We start from the raw sequence: 27,091 nt of genomic DNA, 5'->3' as shown, positions 1-27,091 counted from the left end.
CCATTTCGAAGCTCTCACTTTTAGTTGACAATAGTTAGAGGCCTGTACTCTGACCAGAAAAACTCCAGCACAACTTTGGATATTGTCCCAACCTCCCACAATGGGACTGTGAATAGAAAAGTTGAATGCTGTTCTGGACTTAGAAAGCTTAACCACTTAAAGCAGAGCTCCAGGCCAGGTCAGCAGCTACAAGTACTGTGGCTGCTGACTTTTAATATTCGGGTGTCTTCACCCGAGCCAGCGGTGTCTTCACCTGAGCCAATTTTATGGTTGGCTCTCCGGTGCTGCCGCCTCCATCTCGGCTAAGGGAAACCGGTAGTGAAACCTTGCGGCTTCACAGCCGGTTCCCTACTGCGCATGCGTAAAGCTTGGTGCAGTTTGTGAATGGACCGGGGGGAGGAGGGGGCAAACTTCCGGCTGTGTTTGCCATGCCAAAATGTCAACCGGAAGCAAAACCAGGTACCCGCCCGAAAGGTGCCAAATGTGGCAGCGTTTTAGGTGGAGCTCCGCTTTAAGGACTAGGCCTATTCTGACTGACACTTTTTGTTTACATGTGAAAATCAGTATTTTTTTTTTGCTAGAAAATTACTTAGAGCCCCCAAACATAATTTTTTTTTAGCAGGGGCCCTAGAGAATAAAATGGTGGCTGTTGCAATTTTTTCACACGATATTTGCACATTTTTAACCACTAGCCGACCAGCGCACGACGATGTATGTTGGCACAGCAAGTGGGCGTACAGGTGCGTCCCCTTTAAATCACGGCATTGTAGTCCCGTGCACCCGCCGTGTGTTCTGTGACTGTGCCCGCCGTGTGTTCTGTGACTGTGCCCGCCGCGTGTTCTGTGACTGTGCCCGCCGCGTGTTCTGTGACTGTGCCCGCCGCGTCTTCTGTGACTGTGCCCGCCGCGTGTTCTGTGACTGTGCCCGCCGCGTGTTCTGTGACTGTGCCCGCCGCGTGTTCTGTGACTGTGCCCGCCGCGTGTTCTGTGACTGTGCCCGCCGCGTCTTCTGTGACTGTGCCCGCCGCGTCTTCTGTGACTGTGCCCGCCGCGTCTTCTGTGACTGTGCCCGCCGCGTCTTCTGTGACTGTGCCCGCCGCGTCTTCTGTGACTGTGCCCGCCGCGTCTTCTGTGACTGTGCCCGCCGCGTCTTCTGTGACCGTGCCCGCCGCGTCTTCTGTGACCGTGCCCGCCGCGTCTTCTGTGACCGTGCCCGCCGCGTGCTCAGTGACCGTGCTCCGTGACCGTGCTCGCCGGTCCCGCGGATTCTGTGTACACCGGGGGCCCGCGATCATGTCATAGAACGGAAGAACTGGGAGATGCCTTTGTAAACAAGGCATTTCCCTGTTCTGCCTAGTGACATGACAGATCCACTACTCCCTGTCATCGGGAGTAGTGATTGAGTGATCGCTGTCATGTCAGTGGTAGCCCACCCCCCCTACATTTAGAAAACCTCCCTAGGACACACTTAACCCCTTCATCGCCCCCTAGTGTTTAACCCCTTCCCTGCCAGTGTAACTTTCACAGTAATCAGTGCATTTTATAGCACTGATCGCTGTATAAATGACACTGGTCCCAAAATGGTGTCAAGTGTCCGATGTGTCCGCCATAATGTCGCAGTCACAATAAAAATCGCAGATCGGCATTACTAATAAAAAAAATAATAATAAAAATGCTACAAATCCCCTATTTTGCAGATGCTATAACTTTTGTGCAAACCAACCAATATATACGCTTATTGCATTCTTTTTTACCAAAAATATGTAGAAGAATACATATCGCCTACAATGAGAAAAAAAATTGTTTTTTTTAGGGGGGGGGGGGGGATATTTATTATAGCAAAAAATTGTTTTTTTCAAAATTGTCGCTCTTTTCTTTGTTTATAGTGCAAAAAAATAAGAACCGCAGAGGTGATCAAATACCACCAAAAGGAAGCTCTATTTGTGGGGGGAAAAAAAAGGACATAAATTTTCTTTGGGTGCAACGTCGCACGACAGTGCAATGGTCAGTTAAAGCGACGCAGTGCCGATACGCACAAAGTGCTCTGGTCAGGAATGGGGTAAATTCTTCCGGGGCTGAAGTGGTTAATGAATTAAAAGAAAAAAAAAATGATTATATAATCATTTATTTTTGTTTTTTTAATATCAAAGAGTAATTATATCTAACATGTCACGCTTTAAAATTGCACACGCTTGTGGCGCCAAAGTACGGTACTTAACCACTTCCATACTGGCCACTTTCACCCTTTTCCTTTCCAGGCCAAGTTTCAGCTTTCAGCGCTCTTGCACTTTCAATAACAATTGCACAGTTATGCAACACTGTACCCAAATGACATTTTTATCGTTTTTTTTATTTTTTGCGATATAAGCAAAAAAAGAGCGGACATTTTGAAAATAAAAAAAAATTCTTCTACTTTCTATTTTAAAAGAAATCCAATAAAATCTAATTTTGTCATGTATTTAAGCCAAAATGTATTCTGCTACATATCTTTGGTAAAAAAAAAAATCCAGCAAGTGTATAATAATTGGTTTGTGTGATCACGGATAGATGTGCGCAGATGATCACGGACATGTGTGTGCAGATGGTCATTGGGACATATGATTTTACTGTTGCATATGTGGGGGATAGGTGTTTTGAGGACACTATTTTGGGGACATTGTGTGGGGACACTGGGCTGGTGATTGGTGTGTAAAATGCTGTAAAAAACAGCTCATACTCACTGATCACCGGCCGGCTGCAGCGATCCGCTCTTCTCACTGACAACTTCTGTGTAAGAAGAGCCGATCGACTAGCAACCGGCTCTCTATTTACGTCGCATGATGGCTGTGATTGGACACAGCCATCATGTGATCAGGAGGGCCAATCACAGAGCCCTCCTGCCGATCAGAGATGCGCCGTGTCCAGGTGACACAAGCGCATCGGGTTCAAGCCGATGCGCAGGCGTTCCCCCTCCTTCTGAGGGACGTTCCTGAACGTCCACTCAGGAGGAGGAAGCACCCACCCGGTCGTATGTGCAGTGGTTAAAAATATCCATAGGTGATGCTTTAAAAATGTTTATAGGTTACCAGTTTAGAGTTAGAAGAGGGCAAGTGCTATTATTATTATTCAGGATTTATATAACGCCAACAATTTACACAGCGCTTTACAATATAAAAGGAGACAATACAGTTACAATACAATTAAAATACAAGAGGATTAAGAGGGCCCTGCTCAGAAGAGTTTACAATCTAATAGGGTGGGGCAGGTGGTACAAAAGGTTATTACTGTGGGAATGAGTTGATGGAAGTGGTAGGCGATTAGTTGGAGACGTGATAGGCTTCCCTGAAGAGATGAGTTTTCAGCAATCGCCTTAAGGTAGCCAGAGTAGGGGGATAGCCGGACCAGTGGAGGTAGCGAGTTCCAGAGGATGGGAGAGGCTCTGGAGAAATCCTGGAGATGAGCATGGGAGGAGGAGACGAGAGAGCTTGAGAGTAGGAGGTCTTGAGAAGAACGGAGGGAACGATTTGGGTGATATTTGGAGACAAGATTGGTGATGTAGCTCGGGGAAATTGCGCGGTTGTGCGACGTGGCTCCCGAGTTGTGATTGGCTTATAGTGCTAGAAATATTGCGAGCATGAGGACGCTTTAAATATTTTTTTTTAAATGTATTTTATTACATTTTTTTTTTTATTTTGACTCTGTCCCTATTAAATTTATTTTTTTAGTCACTTTTATTGCTATCACAAAAAATGTAAACATCTCTTGTGTTAACGATAAAGTATGGCAGGACCTCTTTATAGAGAGATCTGGGGTCAATAAGACTCGACATCCCTCTTCTACAGCTGTGGCCGAAACTTTTGAGAATGACACAAATATTAATTTTCACAAAATCTGCTGCCTCAGTTTTTATAATGGCAATTTGCATAAACTCCAAAATACTCAAGAATGTTTTGAAGAGCGATCAGATAAATTGCAGTTAATTGCAAAGTCTCTCTTTGCTGTGAAAATTAACTTTTTTCTATATAAAAAAAAAAAAAAAAACATTTCCACTGAATTAGTGAAGAAGGCTTAAGGCTCGGTTCACACAGGGGCGGCACGACTTGCAGCGCGACTCACAGACGCGACCTGCAAACGACTTCAGCGGCGACTTGCAAAATGACTTCTGTATAGAAGTCAATGCAAGTCGCCTGAAGTCGCCCCAAAAGTAGTACAGGAACCTTTTGACTTGAGTCGCTCCTATTAGAACGGTTCCATAGTACAGAACAGAGCGCGACTTGTCAGGTGGCTAAGTCGCCTGGACAAGTCGCCCCTGTGTGAACCGAGCCTCAGGGTGACCAAGAAAGTCCAGCAAGCGCCAGGAACATCTCCTACAGTTGATTCAGCTGTGGGATCGGTGGCACCACCAGTACCCAAGAATGGCAGCAGGCAGGTGTGAGGACATCGGAACGCACAGCGAGAAGACTTTTGGAGGATGGCCTGGTGTCGAGAAGGGCAGCAAAGAAGCCACTTTTCTCCATGAAAAACATCAGGGACAGACTGATATTCAGCAATAGGTACAGGGATTGGACTGCTGAGGACTGGGGGAAAGTAATGTCCCATACACACTATCAGTTTTTCTGCTGAGTTTTTCCATCAGATTTACCAAAACCATGTAGTACAAGGGCCTGCCTGATTGCATGCAATTGGAAACTCCTAAGGTTTGACCTCATATTATATGGTTTTGGTAAATCTGAAGGAAAAACTCAGCAGAAAAACTGATAGTGTGTATGGGGCTTTATATTCTCTGATGAATGCCCTTTCCGATTGTTTAGGACATCCAGAAAAAACCTTGTCTGGAGAAGAACAGATGAGCGCTACCATCAGTCCTGTTTCATGCCAACAGTAAAGCATCCTGAGCCCATTCATGAGACCATTCATGAGACCATTCATGTGTGCGGTTGCTCCTCAGCCAAGGGAGTGGGGCTCACTCACAATTTTGCCTAAGAACACCGCCATGAATAAAGAATGGTACAAAACATCCTCCAAGAGCAACTCCCAACCAAGCAAGAACAGTTTGGTGAGGAACAATGCCTTTTTCTGCATGATGGAGCACCTTGCCATAAGGCAAAAGTGATAACTAAGTGGCTTTGGGAACAAAACATTGAAATTTTGGGTCCATGGCCAGTTCACTCCCCAGACCTCAATCCCATTGAGAACTTGTGGTCAATCCTCAAGAGGCCGGTGAACAAAAAAAAAAAAAAAAAACTCCCACAAATTCCGACAAACTCCGTGCATTGATCGTGCAAGAATGGGCTGCCTACAGTCAGGGTGTGACCCAGAAGTTGATGACAGCATGCAAGGGAGAATTTCAGAGGTCTTGAAAAAGAAGGTTTAACACTGCAAATATTGACTCTGTGAATAAACTTCATGTCATTGTCAATAAAAGCCTTTGACACTTATGAAATGCTTGTAATTATACTTCAGTATCCTATAGTAACATCTGACAAAAAGATCTAAAAACACTGAAGCAGCTGACTTTGTGAAAGTTAATACTTGTGTCATTCTCAAAACTTTTGGCCATGGCTGTACAATGGAAAGCATCAGATCAAAGAAAAACATTTTTAATTGAATGCTTTGCAAAAAGAAACAAAAAAATAAAAACGCCTCGTTTACATCGGCCGTGAACTGAAAGTGACTTCATGACGTCGCTCCCAGCCTTCTAGGCCATAGGGATGAGCTGAGGCCATCTTTCCTCTGTTCATCGCTACTCTATGGCCAAGCTCCTGCACCAGTTCCTGGGCCTTCTGATGAGCTATGTAAGCCTGATAACCACCAGAAAGGGGGGAGCTTCTAAAAGTGATCCAGCAGCTAATCGGCCACTCTGATCACTTTAAGGAGAAAGAGCAGTGGCTGCTGAAAATGTTAATACCAGGGTTATGGCATCTAGCTGCAGCCTTAACCCCGGTATTTTACTGTAAAATCACTATTTTCCCAGTTAGGAGGTCAGTAAGTAACTCCACTTTCATGGTAAACAAAATGGCAAATAAAAAAATATAGCATATGCCATTGTGAAATATAGAAAACTGCGCATTCCTAAAAAAAAAAAAAAAAATTTAATAAAAAAGGCTGCAGTTTGGGTGGGATAAACACAGCAAACAATATAAATAAGAAAAAAACTAAGAAAAAAGCGTATTATGGGTGCAGTTTTTTTCTTATTTATATACCATTGTGACACGTCATATTGTAATTGGGAATGTTTATAAAAATGGCGTTTCCTTTTCAATCTGCAGCCGCTGTCATTTTCTGTAAAATTCAATGCAATATGGCAACCTTGAGGCGTCCTGTGCACAGATTGTGTACAGAACGCCCCCCCCGAAATGTAATTTCCTGCTTGTGTGATTGGCTTACTGATTTTCCCAGAAGTCTGCACTAAGATTCAAGTCAGATTTGGTCACCCCCCTGCAACAAAATAGTTTTTTGGTGAGATACTGCCAAACGGAAATCATGTCTAAAGGGACGCAAACCCTGCTGCTTTCCGCATTAAAGCCCTGCAGGTGCAGCAGCTGATTGATAATTATAAAAATCCCTCCCATACAGTTTCACTCTGGACCTGAACACAGACAAACGCACCAATATTTCCTCAGGCTAACAAAAGGTAGGAATCTGCAAAAAGTTTGCTAAAATCCCTGCAATGTACATAGATCACCCAGAGGGGAATGCTTTTTTCCCCAACAAAAGTGGATTTACTCTCTAACCACTTGACATCCGCGCGATTGCTGAATGACGGCCACAGCGCGGATCTGAATTCCCAGAAGGCCGTCATAAGTTGGCCTCCCCTGTGCACGCTCCCTGTGCGCGCCCTGTGATTACTGAGTCACTGAGACTTGGGTGATCACCGATCCGAGTAAGGGGTCGGTCCCGGCCCCTTACCATGTGATCAGCTGTCAGCCAATGACAGCTGATCACATGATCAAAACAAAAGCTCGGTGATCGGTTTTTTTTTTCTCCTCACGCTGATGGCGGAGGAGAAAAAAAAAGCAGATCACCGGCTCATCTTAAAGGGACATCGGTCCCGAAAAGGAAGAGGCAATTATGCCTCATTTATGGCACCTATCAATGCCCACAAGTGGTGCCAATTAGTGCCACCTAGAAGTGCTGCTGATGTTGCAGTGCTGCTGATGTTACACTGATGTGTAACCAATGAGTGCCCATCACTGCCCCCCATCAGTGCCCATCACTGCCCCCCATCAGTGCCCATCACTGTCACCTGTCGTTGCCCATCAGTTCATCAGCGTACATCAATGATGGACAAAAATTACCCATTTTAAAATTTTATAACAAAATAAAAAAAAAAAAATATATATATATATTTTTTTTTAATTCTGTCTTTTTACATTAAAAAACAAAAAAACACAGAGTTGATCAAATACCACCAAAAGAAAGCTCTATTTGGAGGGGAAAATTATAAAAATGTAATTTGGGTACAGTGTTGTATGACCGCGCAATTGTCATTCAAAGTGCATTAGCGCTGAAAATTGGTCTGGATAGGAGGGGGGTTTAATTGCCCAGCAAGCAAGTGGTTAACTTATATCCACAGAAGTAGCTCTTACCAAAGTGAAAATTTTGAATGGTTGGCTTTGTGGCCGTCCTCTTGCAACCCTATGGGTTTTTCAAGCACAGAATATTTTCCTGCACTATAAGCCCCCTTCTGTTTCTGTTTTGTTTTATGCTTGTTGTATTCTTCTTTCTGAAACATTTTATGTTGGTGCAAATAATAAAAGTATCCCGGACAGTACTCAATTGTTTCTGAAGAGAAGGAAGAATGGTATTTTGTGTTCCTAGCGGTTATGGTCCAACCCAGGGGCAGACTGACCATTCGGCCACTCGTGCACTGCCTGAGGGCCCCAGGCCCCTGGGGGGGCCCATCAGGGTTGCCAGCCTCAGTAAAACCAGGGACAGTATGTAAAAATCTGTGTGTTTTTTTTTTTATATCTGTCTCTGAAATGTCCCTTACTGGCATCCTTTTGGTCTAAAAATCCCAAGATTATAGGTGCCCCACCTCTCCAGTACCTTCTCAGTCAATAGAAATATGTCTGTGTATATACTGTGTTTGTTTGTGTATATTGTGTGGCCCCATAATCTCCTGTTGCCCGGGGGCCCCATGAGTTGTCAGTCTGCCCCTGGTCCAACCTGCCCTAAAAACGAATTGTCACAATTGCACTAATATGTATATAATATATATATCAACTCAAACAAGATGGAAGATACTTTCCTTTTCTTCAGTTTTTATCAGTGACAGTCCGTATTCTTATACCACTTTGTGTTCATCTCCCAAATAGGAAGGTTACAGTTTCCTCCACTGCTGACAGTATAAAGAATGCAGAAAAGTTTATTGAATTATTTCAAGTCTGGTTGTATGAAGAGGAAAATATATCAACAGAATCAGAGCCACTGGAGCAAAAGATCGACAAACTCCAGGTAAGCGGCTATTGTCACGGTCTTGGTTATGCTTTTATTGTCTTTAATCTTTATTTTTTTTATTTTTTACATGCAATAAAAATATCTGGATATACACTCACTGCCTACTTTATTAGGTATACATGCTCAATTGCTTGGTTACGCAGATTGCTGATCAGCCAATCACATGGGAGCACCTCAATGCATTTAGGCATCTAGACAGGGTGAAGACAACTTGCTGAAGTTCAAACTGAGTATCAGAATGCGGAAGAAAAAGGATTTAAGTGACTTTCGAACGTGGCATGGTTGTTGATGGCAGATGGGTTGGTCTGAGTATTTCAGAAACTGCTGATCTACTGGGATTTTCACACATAAAACATCTCTCGGGTTTACAGAGAATGGTCCTAAAAAGAGAAAATATCCAGTGAGCGTCAGTTGTGTGGAGGAAAATGCCTTGTTGATGTCAGAGGAGAATGGGCAGACTGGTGTGAGATGATATAAAGGCAACAGTAACTCAAATACCCACTCGTTACACCCAAGGTATGCAGAATACCATCTCTAATCAGACAACAGATCAAACCTTGAAGCAGATGGGCTACAGCAGCAGAACACCACAATGGGTGCCACTCCTGTCAGCTAATGCCGCGTACACACGACCGGACTTTCCGGCAGACTAGGTCCGACAGAATCAGACCGTCGGATAATTGTGTGTGGGCTAATCCGTTCGTTTTTCCCCCCCAAAAAAATCAGATGGACCTAGAAATAGAACATGTTTCAAATCTGTCCGACGGACTCAATTCCTATCGGGAAAACCGTTTGTCTGTATGCTGGTCCGACAGACCAAACATGACGCAAGGGAAGCTGTTGGCTACTGGCTATTAAACTTCCTTTTTTAGTCCCGTCTTGCATCATCACGTTCAAAACTAACGCACTTTGGAACGGACTTAGTCCGTTCGTTCGGAAAGTCTATCGAAACGCCGCCGAAAGTCCGTCGGGAAGACCGTCGGACCTAGTCTACCGGAAAGAAAACTGAGGCTACAATTCACATAGACTAACCAAAACTGAACAATAGAAGATTGGAAAAAACGTTGCCTGGTCTGATGAGTCTGGATTTGAGCTGCGATGGTTGGGTCAGAATTTGGCGTAAACAACATGAAATCATGGATCCATCCCGCCTTGTATCCCCGGTTCAGGCTGGTGGTGGTGGTGTAATGGTGTGGGGGATATTTTCTTGGCACACTTTGGGCCCCTTAGTACCAATTGAGCATCATTTAAATGTCACGGCCTACCTGAGTATTGTTGCTGACCATGTCCATCCCTTTATGACTACAGTGTCCCCATCTTCTGATGGCTCCTTCCAGCAGGATAATGCTCCATTTCACAAAGTTCCAATCATCTCACCGCTGGACAATGTGGTCCCTGTCCTCCAATGGCCTCCACACTCACCACATCTCATCCAATAGAGCACCCTTGGGATGTGGTGGAACAGGAGATTGGCATCATGGATGTGCAGCGGACAAATCTGCAGCAACTGTGTGATGCTATCATGTCACTATGGAGCAAAATCTCTGAGGTACTTTTCTAACACCTTGTTGTATCTATGCCACCAAGAATGAAGGCAAAAGGGGGTCCAACCCGCTACTAGCAAGGTGTACCTAATAAAGTGGCCGGTGAGTGTAAATGATCTTTTCATTGACTGTTTAAAACAACTCTGTATGTATAATTTGTAATTATATAGGTACTTGGGGGCAGGCATATTTGTATATTACATGTAGCCGTTGCCTCTTGCTTTTGCAGTGCTACACAACAGTTCTGCTTCAGGATGGGCGCACACCGGCAATTTTTACTCGCTAGCGATTGCCACTCATAGGGAACGGTGGAGTGTAGCATGGAGCCACACTTAATTACTAATAGCAACACATTGGGGTTCATTTACTAATACTGGAGAGTGCAAAATCTGGTGCAGCTCTGCATAGAAACCAATCAGCTTGTTCAATTAAGCTTTGACCAAAAAAAAAACTAACCCAATAGGTTTCTATGCAGAGTGGCACCAGATTTCTTAGTTTTAGTAAATCAACACAATGCTTGAAATGTGTTAATTTGCTACCACACACAACTGCATGTGTAGCTAGTGCTAGCGATCGCATATTGGAGAGTGATTGCTCTAGCAAAAAAAAAAAAAGCCAGTTTGTCCAGCATTACTGCTGCTTTTCATGGTGCAAGTCTAAATCTGGCTCTTCTGTCAAATAACTTTTTATTGGTATAAAGTGAAACATTACACGTCAGACACTTCAATACAGCATTGGCGGAGCGAAAGAAAGAGAAAAGAAAAATTACAGGGGAGAACATACCATAAGAGCATATTGGCCTACCGAGTATAGCCACCTGGAGCAGGTACAAACCAGGCCAGGTAGAGCTATTCACAGACAGCATGTTCTGCAACACATGTAAGTCAGGGATAAAGTCCAACCAATAATAAACCAGTCCTCAAAACTCAACAGCCAGTAAAGAGTGGCAATCCGAGGATACAGGTGTCGACTAATAGTGTAAGATACTTGTAGTACACATTAACCCAATCAAACACCCCCCCTTGGGGGGGTTTGGAAGAAAGATAGAAATAAGAGAAAGGAAGAAGGGAAAAAGAGAAAAAAAAAGAGAAGAAAAGGGATACCAAAGGGTAGAAAGAGAGGTAGGGAGGAAAAGGAGGGAGTAGGGGTGGGTAGTCATCCGAATACTTCCGCTTGCCTGTAAGGGTCGATCGCCCTTAAGATTCCAGGGATTCCAGACTACGTCATGCGCTTCCAGCCGGTCCTGTATCCTGGCGGTCATCCTCTCCATAAGCTCCACGTCTCTGATGCGAGCGTATAATGCCTCTGGGGTAGGGGGGTGCGTTTTTTTCCAATGTAGTGCTACAAGACACCTCGCTGCGGTCAAGATATGGCGGGATAATTTCTATAGGGGTTTGGAGAAAGGGACTCCCAGTAAAAAGTGCTTCGGGTTCAAGTCCAGGGGATGGTCCAGGACACTGGTCAAGAGCGTACGGACTTCCGTCCAGAAAGGGACTATACGAGGGCATTGCCAGTATATATGCAAGAGGGTGCCCTTATGCTCCACACAGTGCCAGCACCGGTCTGTTGTAGAGAGATAAATAGCGTGCAGGACATCCGGGGTCATGTACCAGAAGAACAATATTTTGTATGCATTCTCCCGGTAGAGCGTACACATGGAGCTCTTGGATGCCTGTGACCAAATCACCCGCCATTGCTCCTCCGTGAACACTTCACCCAGAGCCTCCTCCCATTTAAGCATATATGCATGTTTGCCGTTAAGACCCATAGGAAAGGCGTTAATTATTTTATAAATATCCGAGATCATCCCCCTCTGTGCTGTACCTGCTGAGACAACTATTTCAAACAAGGTAGGCGGGGAGAAACGGAGGTCTAATGAGATGGTCTGGGCAAAGTGACGGATTTGTAAGTAACTATAGAAGCTCTGCCGGGGGAGGTCAAACCGGGATTAGAGTTCAGTGTAAATCAGTAGTCTCCTAGATCTGGGGTCCACCAGAGATCTCAGATGGAAAAGGTTCCGGGAGGACCGGGGGTGTTGCATCTGGCGAGATAGGCTATCTGGCACTCGAGGGTTGGATATAAAAGAGGTCAGGAGCGATTTAGCCGAGGTCAGGGCAAACGCCTTGGAAGACCTACGCCATAGGTTCTGCAGGTGGGACATGGGGCCCAACAATTGGGACTGGGGAACCAATGGCGCCGCACTCCAGAGCATGCTATTAGGGTGTATAGGGGCCAACCACCGGGATTCAATTTCCGACCAGCGGTTGTGAGGCCTCTGGGTAGTCCAAGAAGCGACCGCGCGGAGTTGGGCAGCCTGATAGTACCTGACTAGGTCCGGGAATGCTAACCCCCCATCCGATCGGGAGGCGGTCATGACCGAGCGAGGTATTCTGTGCCCTTTATAGTTCCATGCGAATCGAAGTAGGTCCCTTTGCAATTTTTTCAGGTGGGAGGAGGGGACTGGGATGGGGAGGATCTGAAAAAGATAGAGGAGTTTCGGGAGGATAGCCATCTTCACAGAGGCTATTCTACCAAGAAGAGAAATTTGATGTTTCCGCCACTGTAACAACAGACGCCTAATATCTCCATAAAGGGATGGATAGTTTGCCTGATAGAGGGAGGTATAGGTTGGGGTGATGTTTACCCCCAGGTATCTAAGGGAAGTGGACCCCCAGTGGCAGGGAAAGTTGGATCGTAGATGTTCCACCTCCAGCGCTGGAATGTTAATCGGAAGGGCTTCGGACTTCGACGCATTAAGTTTGTAGCCCGATAGCGCACTGTAACGATCTAATTCCATATGCAAGTTGGGCAGGGATATCCTGGGTTGGGTAAGAGTAAGAATTACGTCGTCCGCAAATAGCGAAATCTTAAATTCCTGGCCTCGCACCGGAACCCCTCTTATAGCCTGGTTCCGCCTAATAGACGCCGCCAGGGGTTCAATACAGAGGGCGAATAGTAGGGGTGACAGCGGGCATCCCTGACGCGTATCGTTGGAGATGGAAAAGGGCGAAGAGGTGGCAAAGGGGGTCTTCACTTGAGAAGACGGGTTGGAGTAAAGATGTTGTATGGCTCGCAAAAAAGGTCCCTCCATCCCTATGTGGGTCAGCGTGGCGAACAGGAAGGGCCAACCCAATCTATCAAATGCCTTTTCTGCGTCCAAGCTTAGGAGCAAGGACGGCATTCCCTCCCTGTTCGCCACGTCGACAAGGTCTATCACCCTCCGGGTGTTATCCCCTGCTTGGCGGAGGGGGACAAAGCCCACTTGGTCCTTGTGGATCAAAGAGGGTAGGACCTTGTTAAGGCGCAGAGATAACAATTTAGTAAAAATGTTTAGGTCTGCGTTCAACAACGCAATGGGTCTATAATTCGCGCAAAGGATGGGGTCCTTATCTGGCTTGGGGATTAAGGTAAGGAAGGAACGTTGCATATCTGAGGGGACGTTTGCTGTAGAAAAGCGTTAAAGAGGCTGCTCATGTGCGGTGTTAAGAGGGGGGAAAATGCTTTATAGTATTCGTAGGGCAGACCGTCTGGACCCGGGGATTTATGTGCGGGGAGGGATTTAATGGTCCGTTCCACTTCGTCCTCCGTGACGGGCATGTTCAAAATGAGCAAGTCCGACTCTCTAATTTTGGGGATAGCGCTGTCGGACAGGTACTGCTGTATACGCTGCGAAACCTCCACCGACACAGGGTTGCTAGGGATGTCAGGACTATTATAGAGCTCCGTATAAAAGCCAGCAAACGTATCAACTATATCTTTGGGGTGGGAAACAATTGCATTAGATCTAGTTTTTATCTGGTGTGGAGCAGAGAGAAGGATTTTATCTTTGAGCTTCCGCGCTAGGAGGGAGTGTGCTTTATTGCCCCTATCATAGTATGTCTGTTTGATCCTCAGCAGGGCTTTCTCAACACGTCGAAGCGCCAGGTCCGCAAGCGCCATGCGCAAATTGACAATTTTCCTAAGGAGTGATACCGTCGGTGAGGCCTGCAGTTTCTGCTCTAACTGTCTAAGTTCCTTCTCGGTGTTTAGCTTGGTGGCTGCGACATCCCGCTTCAAGGCCGAGGAAAGCGCAATGCATCTACCACGCATCACCGCCTTGTGGGCTTCCCACACAGTGGGGAGGGGGACGTCTGGGGTCAAGTTCTCAACAAAATAGTGACGCAGGGTCGAGGCTAATTCCGATTGGGAGGGAAGGTGCTGTAGAAGGAAAGTATTCAGCTTCCAATTATATGGCCGAGTTATCGGGGGGCCTAAATCCAGGGTGAGTGAGATCGGGGCATGGTCCGACCAGGAGATCGGCAGGATAGACGCGTCACGCGTCGCTCTCAACGTAGCATTATTAGTGAAAAGATAGTCAATCCGAGAGTGCATATGGTGAGGGGCTGAATAGTACGTGTACTGCCGATCCCCGGGCCGGAGAGCTCGCCAAGCGTCAAACAGTGCATAACGGCGAGTGAGCTGCCGAAAAAGCCTCGAGTCCCGGAGGGCTCTAGGCGAGGGCGCGCGGGTGGGCGCCGTCTGACGATCAGCCGTGGCCGAGTGAACCAGATTAAAGTCTCCTCCCACCACCAAATAACCGTGGTCTTCCTTAAATAGACGTGCAAAAACCCTGGCGAGGAAGCTATGCTGATGGACATTAGGAGCGTATATCGTACACAGGGTGATCGGCCGTGACTGCCACGTACCCCTAAGTATCAGGAAGCCCCCCCGGGGATCGCTGTAATGGTCAACATAGGTAAAAGGTGCTCCATGTCGGATCAGGACAGCCACCCCTGCTCTCTTATGGGACCCCGAGGATAGATACGCAAGCGGGAAGCTCCTGGAGGCGAAGGCAAAAGAACCCCCCCTGTCAAAGTGCGTCTCCTGAACCAGGATAATATCTGCCCCCGACTGTTTAAACTCCCTTAGTGCCAGATGCCGTTTCCTGTTGGAATTTAGGCCGTGAACATTCATAGATAGAATCTTAGCCATCAGTCAAGTCCGGGGGGGGGGGGGGGGGGGTAGGAGAGCGGTCTGTGTCTAATAAATCTTACCCGGTAGCAACGTCCAAGAGGGACCGCCAGGAGCCAGGAGCAGACGCTTTCCGGTCGTAGGACCCCGCCACTACGTTTCCGGTCCCTGCAGGCAGCGGAATGAAGACAGAGGAGAGAAGAGAGGGGGAGATAGAGAGTGAGAAAAGGGAGAAAAACGTTAGTACAACAAGAAAGGCGTCACAAAGAAAACATGGGCCCATAATCGGACCAAACATAGGGCAATATTCGGCCCCGGGTAAAAAGGTCATTCGGGACTGCACGGATTCCCAGGGGGCCACCAGACCCAGCGCACGAGGCGTGGGCCTGGCGGCCGCATAGGAGTCCTGGTCTCCTCATTCAGGTCCTAAGGAGGAATAGAGGAGCGTAAAATGTGTAAAAACTTGAACAGGAGCAAAATCACTAAAATATAAATAAGATGAATAAAATAAAGAAAAAAGAAAAACAACCCAAAAAAAAGGATCAGGGGGAGGGTCGTGAGAGCAAGGGGGAACCCACTCTCCCGAATCTCCCAACCAGCAGCCTAAGTGCAGTAAGTTATTGAAAAGGCACCAAAGGGGAAGGGGTAATGAGTGCAACTGGAACCAGGGCAATACAACGTCCGAGCACTATGCCGCTAAGCGGTCAGGGACGCTGTGAAACTTCATCTCCACCATCAACGGGTCGCGGAGGGCCAACTAGGAAGAGATGAGAAAAGATAAGAGTCACTTGGAAAAAAGGGGAGGAAGGGCCGGGATCTTCAGCCAGGGCCCTGTCTCTTAGATTTGTTTTGCGTTTCCCGGTTTCTGGGTCATTGGCGTGAGGGAACCTTTTGCCACAGCGTCGGAGGTGTGGGTTGAGTAGCGATGAGGTCCCAATCGGGGAGCCGGGGGGGGGCGGACGCCCAGATCCTCACAGAAAGTCGGCAGATCTTCAGGATACCGCAGAGAGGCCGATTTGCCCTGGTGTTTGGCAGTGAGGCTAAATGGGAAACCCCAGCGGTAAGGGATCTGGGCGTCTTGCAGGGTACGGAGCAAGGGTTGGAGGAGTCTACGTTTTTGCAGCGTAATCCAGGAGAGGTCCGGAAAAAGTTGCACTGGGTGGTTCCGGAAAGACACCTCACCGGCTAAACGGGCTTGTCGCAGGATATCCTCCTTAAGGTGGAACGAGTTGACTCTGCAGATAAAGTCCCTGGGGCCAGAAGTAGCATTTTTGGGGCGTAGGGCCCTATGAGCTCTATCCATCTCAATAAATTTAGTGGGGGGTTCTCCGAGGAGAGTGTTGAATAGTTCCTGCAGGATAATCTGAGCGTCCTCCGGGCCCTCCGACTCCGGAACCCCTCGCACTCTGATGTTGTGCCGGCGCCCCCTGTTATCCAAGTCCTCCACATGGCACTGCATATCTCCAATGCCCTGTACACACGTTCCGATTATCGCAAGACAGTTGTATGCAACAAAATGCGAACGATCTAAGATCGAATACAACAGTGCAAAATGTGTGTAAGATTTTTGTCGTACGATTCCAAAAAATTCTTCCGTTGTGCGTAGCTACGTATTTTAAATGATGTCAAATATGTGTGACCCGTGTGTCCTTCTGGTTTATTATTGTGTTTCTGATCATGCGTGGTGTTTGTCGAACGACTTTTATCGGACGCATACTGTACTGACTACACGATTGTCGTACGATGGGCTGTCATCCGACTAAAGTTTTCCTGTTTGTCCCTTCGGATTTGGTTGGACGGACTGTCGTGATCGGCTGTCGAAAGCTGCATACTAACGATCAGATTATCGAACGATCTGTCCGAAAGCGACGTTTGTGGTCCGATAATCGGAACGTGTGTACGGGGCATTAGGAGCAGATGGTGTTCAGCCCCTTGCGTTTGGGTTTTGTGGACCGCAATTTTGGCCTCTTGTATCTCCTCTTCAGCCATCTCCACCCGGTCCGCAAGGTGCTTAAGGCCAGAGTGGAGCATTTGTATTTTCGCCCGACACGTTGATTTGACATCTTCAATCAATTGTTTAAAATCCTCTTTGGTGGGGATCGCTTGTAAGTATAATTGCCACTGAGGATGCGGTGGTGTTGTGGTCATGTCTCCCGGGTCGTCCGGGTCTGTGCGATGCCGTGGCGACAGTGGCCTAGGGTCCACGGGTCCAGCAGTGCGAGAGGAGGGGGCATGCTCAGGGGGAGAATCCCAGACCCCCGGCCACTCAGAAGTATGGGCCACGGGAGGTGGCCGGTGTTGTCCCCCGGTATCCTGGGGTGGAAGGGCTACGGGTCCCCCCGGGTATGCCGACACCCCTGGCCGTCCCCCGTGACCGCGTGGGGGGGGAGGGGGGCCCCGAGGTGCCCAGTCTCTGAGTCTTAGGTGGGGGCGACCCCGAGTCAGGATTCAGCAGGGGTCCGTCCATTCCCCCGGGCCCCCGATACACCCAGGATAGTGGCTCCTCAGGGGGGGGGAGGGCAGGGAAGTCCTCAGCCGCAAAAGAAAGGGGGGACCCCTCGGAGACAGCACTGGAGTCTGGGGGCGTCCGGAGCATCCTGGGCAAGGCCAAAGAACACTGAGTATCCGGAGGAGGGGGGCACCTACTGCCAGAGGGCCCCAGGCCTAGTCCACCCCCCTCCCCGATCCGGCCAGTCCCACACTGGAACTCCCCGCTGGCATCCAGAGCTGCAGGCGTGCAGAGGGGGGACTGCGGTGCTGAGCAACATGGGGATAGAGAGGGTCCCAGGGGGGGCCTAGTCATGTGCCCTGGCGGCGGCGTGGTAGGCCGCAGGCCTAACTGGACGGCCTCAGAGGCGGGCGGGACCGGGGTTCGACTCACCGCACCGGAGGCCTCCGGGTCCGGGGCTGTCTGCCGCGGTGTCCCTCGATCCCCCGGTCCGTGCTGGGAGTTCGGATGGGCCCTGCGGGCCGGAGAAGGAGCCCGCGCCGGCGCGGCTGCGGCCGCCGGCGCCATTTTGGGAGGTCCGTCGGTCGGGAGCTCCGTCATGGAGAAGAAGGACCAGAGGTCCGTGGCTGTGCCCAACGAGGCTGCGGGAGGTCCCCTGGAGCTGGAGGACCGTGTGGCCCTAGATTTCCCCATCGGATGGGGCTGGATTTTCCCCGTAGGTGCGGTAAAGCAGAGGCTGGAGGGAGAGCAGGAGAATTAGGCTGCCATCCGGGTCGACTTCCGGTCACGCCCCCCTCTAAATCTGGCTCTTCATTGAGAGCAGTGCAGTCCCTGCATGGCTGAAAAAAAGTAAAAAGATGATTAACCCTTTAACGTTCTGCTCCACTGTTAGGGTAGAGCACATTTTGAGTCACCCTAATTCATTGAAAAATGTGGACTTTAAAGTGGTTGTAAACCCTTACAAACCACTTTGACCTACAGGTAAGCCTAGCTTAAGGCTTACCTGTAGTTCCAAGAAATATCTCTTAAACCTACACGGTTTAGGAGATATTTGCCGAAAGACAGGCACCGTGCGCCGTAGACAGCGGTGCACAGGCGCACTGAGCGCACCGCAGTTAACGCAGTGAACGGCCATATGCCGCGAGTGGTGGCTCCCGTGCACATGCGCGGGAGTGACGTCATCGCGGCTCCGACGAATGACAACGCCGGAGCAGCGAGACCCACCAAGAGGATGGAGGCTTCGGACTACAGGGGACAGCGGTGACATCGCTGGCTCCTGTGTCAGGTAAGTGACACATAATGGACTACTATGCGATGCATAGTAGTCCATTATGCTTTGCCTTTGCAGGGAATCAAAGAGGAAGTAAACTCATCAGGGTTTACTTCCTCTTTAAAGGGTTAACAGTCCAGTGGGTGGTGATTTTCACTCTTGCAGAGCTACACATAGTTACATACCCTGTTTCCCCGAAAATAAGACAGTGTCTTATATTAATTTTTGCTCCCAAAGATGTGCTAGGTTTTATTTTCAGGGGATGTCTTATTTTTCCATGAAGATGAATAGGGTACACATTTATTGATTCTGCCCCCTTCTGATCCTCCTGTGCCATTTTGATCCCCCCCCCCCCTCAAATCCACCCTGTGTCATTTTAAGTGAGTCCCCCTCCACCCACCTATGTGCCAGTGGATTATTTAGTCTCCCCCCCCCCCATCTTCACCAGACATCCCCCACCCTTTACCAGACATCCCCCCCACCTCAGTCACCCCTGTGTGTCTGTGGAGGCCAGATTCCACACAATGTGCCCGACTCCTGCCCAGCGCGACTCACTGTCTAATTGTGAGTCAGCCAGACTCCGTCAGGGCAGAGCAAGTAGCAGGCGGCAGAAGGTGACAGCTTGTGCTGACGGCAGGACGGGCTCTCTGGTGACGGGTGACGTCACTCGTCATTCAGAGAGCCAGCCACAGCTCACTGATTTAAAGAGACCTCGCACCTACCTGCCTGAACAGCTCCGGCTGAGCTGCGGCCAATCAGTGAGCTGCGTGGCAGCGCCCACTGCTATGGTCCAGAAGAGTCAGACGCCTTATGGTAGCTTTAGGGGCCTTTTTATCGGGGGATGTCTTATTATCGGGGGATGCCTTATATTTCTGAGATAGGGAAACCTGGTGGGAGGTCTTACTTTCGGAGGATGTCTTACTTTAGGGGAAACAGGGTAGTAGGTGAGGTTGAAAAAAGTCCATCAAGTCCTACCTATGTGTGTAATTATATGTCAGCATTACATTGTATATCCCTGTATGTTGCGGTCGTTCAGGTGCTTATATAATAGTTTTTTTAAACTATCAATGCTTCCCGCTGAGACCACCGCCTGTGGAAGGGAATTCCACACCCTAACTGCTCTTACAGTAAAGAACCCTCTACGCAGTTTAAGGTTGAAACTCTTTTCTTCTCTTCTCTTTTAGTGAGCGGCCGCGTGTCTTATTAAACTCCCTTACGTGAAAAAGTTTTGTGGGGGTCACCAGTATGGTATTTTTATATTGAAATCATATCCCCTCTCAAGCATCTCTTCTCCAGAGAGAATAAGTTCAGTGCTCACAACCTTTCCTCATAACTAATATCCTCCAGATCCTTTATTAGCTTTGTTGCCCTTCTTTGTACTCGCTCCATTTCCAATACATCCTTCATGAAGACTGGTGCCAAGAACTGGACAGCATACTCCAGGTGCGGCCGGACCAGAGTCTTGTTATTATTGAGAATTACTGTTTTATCTCTGGAGTTGATCCCCTTTTTAATGCCAATATTCTGTTTGCTTTGTTAGCAGCAGCTTGGCATTGCATGTCATTGCTGAGCCTATCATCTACTAGGACCACCAGGTCCTTTTCCATCCTAGATTCCCCCAGAGGTTGAGGTTTTCCCCTCAGTGTATAGATTGCATTCAGATTTTTGCCACCCAAATGCATTGTTTTACATTTTTCTACATTAAACCTCATTTGCCATGTAGTTGCCCATCCCATTAACTTGTTCAGATCTTCTTGCAAGGTTTCCACATCCTGCGGAGAAGTTATTGCCCTGCTTAGCTTAGTGTCGTCCGAAAATACAGAGATTGAACTGTTTACCCCATCCCCATCCTCCAGGTCGTTTATGAACAAATTAAACAGGAATGATCCCAGCACAGAACCCTGGGGGACCCCACTACCCACCCCTGACCATTCTGAGTATTCCCTATTTATCACCACCCTCTGAACTCGCCCTTGTAGCCAGTATTCAATCCATGTACTCACCCTATGGTCCATGCCAATGGACCTTACTTTGTACAGTAAACATTTATGGGGAACTGCGCCAAATGCTTTTGCAAAATCTAGATACACCACGTCCACGGGGCCTTCCTTTATCTAGATAGCAACTCACCTCCTCATAGAAGGTTAATAGATTGGTTTGGTAAGAATGATTCTTCGTGAATCCATGCTAATTACTGCTAATGATACCGTTTGCATTACTAAAATCTTGTATTTAGTCCCTTATTATCACCTCCAAGACCTTGCATACTATTGATGCTGAATAAAACAGAGTCCTGCGCAAATCGTGCCACTCTTATAAAAATACAAATATATATATATATAAATATATAAAAAATATAAAATGAAAACGTGAAACAGTCAATATATATATGAAAAAAATTAGTCCAAGAATCGCACACAAATGAGTGAGGATGAAATATGGAAAAAGCGGGACCAAATGCTACAAAGTCCACTAATCCAGGCTCTCGGAACTCTCACCTTAAGATGAAATAAGCAAGCAGATCAAATATAGCCCCAGAAACTTCTCCTTTGATTCACTGTATTAAGCCACTAAGGAAATGCAGGTGAAGGATGTGATAAAAACTTCCGCCACTAGAGGGCCAATCCCAGCATATAGGTATTGCACTGTAGATATTGACATCTATTCCGTAGTGTATGGCTCGAAAAAACAAAGGGGAGAGGGGGAAGGGGAGAGAGAGAGGGGACTCCAATATTGTAGTAGTTTAAATAAGCAGATGTATTTATTAAAAAATAACCAAGACTCTCACATTTCAAAAAAATATAAAACACAGAGAGAGGAAGATGGTGGTCTGGCGTCTTCCGCCAGTCTTACTCTACTTCCGGTTTGTCCTACGGCCACTCCCTACGCGTTACGTCATACCACGTGACTTCTTCATGGGGATGATGATAGGCCGTTTAAGATATCAATATATATCGCGAAAACCGGAACCGGAAGTGCCCGATCGGCCATTTTGGAAAAAGTAAGCAGGATGTAAACATATGTAGACCGGAAATAGTAACTCGGCCATCTTGCTCCTCACATATAGTAAAGCAGAAGTGCACGTCACCGCCATCTGTGGACCGGAAATAATAACTCGGCCATCTTGCTCCTCACATATAGTAGAGCGGAAGTGCACATCACCGCCATCTTGGAAAAGAAAAATGACCCGAACGGAAAATAAAATAGAAATACTTACACTTAGAGATAAAATATGTAAAGAATACGCAAAATAGAAATACTATAATTGGAAAAAGGCTACAAATAGCTGGCATGTCTTCCATGAAATAAGATGGAAAACATACACAATAAAAAACGCAAGTTTAAATGATAAGAAAAACGTATATCTAAATGACATAGTATAAAATATACGCATAATTTAGGAAATGGCTGAAGAAATGCTAAAAATTATAGCATATCAACCAATATAACTAATCAATATTGTAAAAACTAACAACAACATCCGCCCAAAAAATGCTAAAAAAATGTTTTAAAATTAATATAGAGGATAAAATGGAATAAAAATGGAAAATTAAATAATCATAAAAAATTGACTATTCAAATTATCATCCTCAAAGCAGATAAGTAAGATGACATACCGGAAATAAAGTAGGACTTTACATCAAAATATATCCTACCACAATATTTCCCACAGTGGGATAAAATCTATTAAACATAAAAATGGAATAACTCATAATATTAATGGAATAACTCATAATTATTATAATTTGAATAGTCAATTTTTATTGATTATTTAATTTTCCATTTTTATTCCATTTTATGCTCTATATTAATTTTAAAACATTTTTTTAGCATTTTTTGGGCGGATGTTGTTGTTAGTTTTTACAATATTGATTAGTTATATTGGTTGATATGCTATAATTTTTAGCATTTCTTCAGCCATTTCCTAAATTATGCGTATATTTTATATTATGTCATTTAGATATACGTTTTTCTTATCATTTAAACTTGCGTTTTTTATTGTGTATGTTTTCCATCTTATTTCATGGAAGACATGCCAGCTATTTGTAGCCTTTTTCCAATTATAGTATTTCTATTTTGCGTATTCTTTACATATTTTATCTCTAAGTGTAAGTATTTCTATTTTATTTTCCGTTCGGGTCATTTTTCTTTTCCAAGATGGCGGTGATGTGCACTTCCGCTCTACTATATGTGAGGAGCAAGATGGCCGAGTTATTATTTCCGGTCCACAGATGGCGGTGATGTGCACTTCCGCTTTACTATATGTGAGGAGCAAGATGGCCGAGTTACTATTTCCGGTCTACATATGTTTACATCCTGCTTACTTTTTCCAAAATGGCCGACCGGGCACTTCCGGTTCCGGTTTTCGCGATATATATTGATATCTTAAACGGCCTATCATCATCCCCATGAAGAAGTCACGTGGTATGACGTAACGCGTAGGGAGTGGCCGTAGGACAAACCGGAAGTAGAGTAAGACTGGCGGAAGACGCCAGACCACCATCTTCCTCTCTCTGTATTTTATATTTTTTTGAAATGTGAGAGTCTTGGTTATTTTTTAATAAATACATCTGCTTATTTAAACTACTACACTATTGGAGTCCCCTCTCTCTCTCCCCTTCCCCCTCTCCCCTTTGTTTTTTCGAGCCATACACTACGGAATATATGTCAATATCTACAGTGCAATACCTATATGCTGGGATTGGCCCTCTAGTGGCGGAAGTTTTTATCACATCCTTCACCTGCATTTCCTTAGTGGCTTAATACAGTGAATCAAAGGAGAAGTTTCTGGGGCTATATTTGATCTGCTTGCTTATTTTATCTTAAGGTGAGAGTTCTGAGAGCCTGGATTAGTGGACTTTGTAGCATTTGGTCCCGCTTTTTCCATATTTCATCCTCACTCATTTGTGTGCGATTCTTGGACTAATTTTTTTCATATATATATTGACTGTTTCACGTTTTCATTTTATATTTTTTTTATATATATATATATATATATATATATATATATATATATATATATATATATATATATATATATATATATATATTTGTATTTTTATAAGAGTGGCACGATTTGCGCAGGACTCTTTGTTTTATTCATTTCACTTGATAGTTTGTGTTCACTATCTTGTCCCGCTGCATTTTTTGCACTATTAAGTAGCACTTGCACTTTTTATCACTTTATGGTTTACATGCTATTTATCTTTTTTGCATATTTTCTATTTATTCGTTGAACACATATTTAGATATTTATTCACTTTAGTCACTTTATTACCTAGTGGCACGAGGGCTAATTTTTTATATACTATTGATGCTGCTGTCAATCACATCCAATGACACGGCTGGGGGGGGCCCGAGTCATACACTTGGCGTCTCTGGACGCCAACTGTATGGCACAGGAGCACGCCCACAAGCTAGCCCCCTTTGGAAAGAGCTTCCCAGAGGGGGTTAGCTTTAGTGGGGAAGAGCTGAGACAGCCGCCGTTAGGACCCCAGAACAGGAGGATCGGGGCCACTCTGTGCAAAACGAACTGCACAGTGGAGGTAAGTATAACATGTTTGTTATTTAAAAAATAAAATAAAATCGAGCCTATGCAACCCCTTTAACTCCGCTATATCATTTTTATTTTAGGACCCCCCCAACACTGTAGTGGAATTGATAAAGACCGTCATAAATACCCTTCCTGTTGGCAAATTTTTTTTACATTTACTTCCATTTCAAGGAACACAGTGATTTCTAATTGTGTGCTTGCGCCCTCTAGTGGCTAATCTTAAAATTTCCTCTATATCCAATACAGTAAAAATGCAAAATGAAGTACGAAAATGTATCAAAAATTAAAAAGAAATTTACAAGAATCAAAATATGTGCTCTCAAAAAATACAATACAGTTTCTCTTTACATTTTGCACCATACTGGTCTGTCTTACAACACACTGTAGCTCTTTATCTCTTACCTGCATGAGCTGGGGGATGCACACCACTCGGCGCAGAGTACCTGCTCAGCTTCACTGTTCTAGTGTTTTCTCTAGCAAACTGTACATATACAATATGCTATCTATCTACCTTTTATGTATTAAAGGCCAGCTTCAACCAAAACCGACATTACCATGTTCAATATCAAACTGATCACATGCTGACGATGTATATTTATTGGGACCCCCCGTGGCAATATATCACCATCACAATTTCAAATCTGCTGTTGACATTTTTACTTATCAACCACTAGACCCCCCCCCCCCCCCCCCCCCCGGAAGATTTCAAGACCAGACCTTTTTTTGCAATATGGCATTGTGTTACTTTTTTTTTATTTAAATGTTTATAGAATTTTGAGAAAATAGGTAGCGTTCCAAAAGTTCAATGAAGGTCTTGGAACAAACAGCAGCACCTTCACCTTACAACACAATAAAAGAAGGCATATAAAAACATAAAAAATATGCGTTAAGAACAGGCGTTTAGTCTGCACACATTTGCAAATACATGCGTAAGCTACAGACCTCGTCAAGGCACCCTGTTTTCTGCAGTCCCTAACCCTGACTTCTGGGTCTCCACAATGGGAGCACATGCATTTTTATGGATAAGTGAGGACAGGTGGCCTGGAAGGAGTTCACCGCTCCTTAAAGGTACAGGGGCACACTGAACACCCAGCACACAGCACTATGGCAGCAAAGATGTCAATGTGTTGCCTGACCAATATAGGTGGGGGCAGTGGACACTTGTTTGTATTTTGATTATATTGGTCAGGCATCTTTGCTGCCATAGTGCTATGTGCTGGTGTTCAGTGTGCCCCTGTAACTTTTATGAGGGGGGGGGGGGGGGTGGGCTCCTTCCAGGCCACCTGTCCTCACTTATCCATAAAAATGCATGTGCTCCCATTGTGGAGACCCAGAAGTCATGGTTAGGGACTGCAGAAAACAGGGTGCCTTGACGAGGTCTGTAGCTTACGCATGTATTTGCAAATGTGTGCAGACTAAACCCCTGTTCTTAACGCATATTGTTAGACAGGACAATTCAGTTGGTAAGTTTGAGCTTGGAAATCTCCTTATATTTGTTTGACATGCGTCGCCCTTCCAGTGCAATAGACAAGTAATAGGTGGGGGTTAGGGTTGCCACCTCATCCCTTTAAACCTGAACACATATGAATTACCATATTTTTCGGACCATAAGACGCACTTTTTCCCCCCAGAAATATGGGGCAAAATGTGCCTGCGTCTTATGGTGCAAATATACGCTTGGCACCGCCCCCCGCCGCTCTGGAGCGCTCCATGGCCTCGGCCTTTTCCAAGGCCGCGGCTTCGGCCTAGCTCCAGAGCGGTGGTCATCTTGGTGCACCCGCCGTTTGCAATGTGATCGCCCCGTCAAGTGACGGATCGATCACTTGTAAACAAACCGGCGTCATGATGACGCCGGTTCCTCTCTCCCCTTTGTGTACAGATCTGTACAGTGGAAGGGAGAGATCGGATGGCAGCAACGCTGTGGGCTGCATCTGTAGTGCCCACAGCGCTGCTCTGTGACAAGTGCAGTCACAGCCATCCCTCCATACCCTGCCAATACTCTGCAATACCCTGCCAGTACTCTGCAATACCCTGCAAATTCTCTGCAATTCCCTGCCAATACTCTGCAATACCCTGCCAATACTCTGCCAATACTCTGCCGATACCCTGCCAATACTCTGCCGATACCCTGCCAATACTCTGCGATACCCTGCCAATACTCTGCCATACTCTGCTAATACTTTCTATGGTAATGGTCACTCTGCATTTCATGGGCACTGGAAAATATTTTATTACACCATTTGGTTCAGAATATTTTTTTTTCTTGTTTTCAACCTCTAAAACCTAGGTGCGTCTTATGGTCAGGTGCGTCTTATGGAGCGAAAAATATGGTACACAGGTTCTGAGGCTGATTTAATGCAGATAAGGCACCAAGTGAGTTTATTTACCACCTTAATCAGCCACGGAACCCGTGTAATTAATATGTGTTTGGGTTTAAAGGGATGAGGTGGCAACTCTAGTAGGGGCAGTAGCCGCTTGTTCGTGTTCTCCAGCGTATAGTTAGAGTAGCGAGATATCTTCGATAACCAATTGATACCCTGCTGTACCAGACGAGAGAATATAAAACCTAAGGTTGTGCAAACCAGCCCCCACCCTCACTCTTTGGGAGACATCGTTTTTGGAGCGCAATTCTGTCTGTCTTTTACCACGCCACAGAAAAGTAAGCAGGCCCAAATTCATTTTTTGGACATCCGAGTGTTTGAGTGTTTCAATAGGAGGGGGAGAGTTTGCAGACGGTAAAGTAGTCTGGTAAATAAAACCATTGCGAAAAAGGTGACATTCCCCCAAAGAGCAATAAGGGAACAGATGCCCATGTAAGGATTTTATAAGGAAGACGGTTCCCTGCCAATACAGATACAAAGATAACTGAATTTACTGTTTTGCTAC

The 27,091-nt window shown here is 46.1% G+C and overlaps 1 protein-coding gene across 1 annotated transcript in view; it reads left to right on the top strand.

Moving 5' to 3' along the window:
- LOC143934504 (uncharacterized) overlaps positions 1-27,091 on the top strand; it is a 51,406-nt gene that overhangs the window by 10,096 nt on the left and 14,219 nt on the right. Inside the window, exon 3 of the mRNA XM_077458181.1 lies at positions 8,297-8,435. Within this exon, the coding sequence (XP_077314307.1) occupies positions 8,297-8,435 (139 nt within the window). The remainder of the gene's footprint in view (positions 1-8,296; positions 8,436-27,091) is intronic.

The sequence above is a fragment of the Lithobates pipiens genome, unplaced genomic scaffold, assembly GCF_037356315.1.
Source record: "Lithobates pipiens isolate NorthernLeopardFrog02 unplaced genomic scaffold, aLitPip1_a1.2 Scaffold_27, whole genome shotgun sequence".
In the NCBI taxonomy this organism is placed as follows: Eukaryota; Metazoa; Chordata; class Amphibia; order Anura; family Ranidae; genus Lithobates; species Lithobates pipiens.
This window is presented reverse-complemented; position numbering and strand designations above follow the sequence as displayed.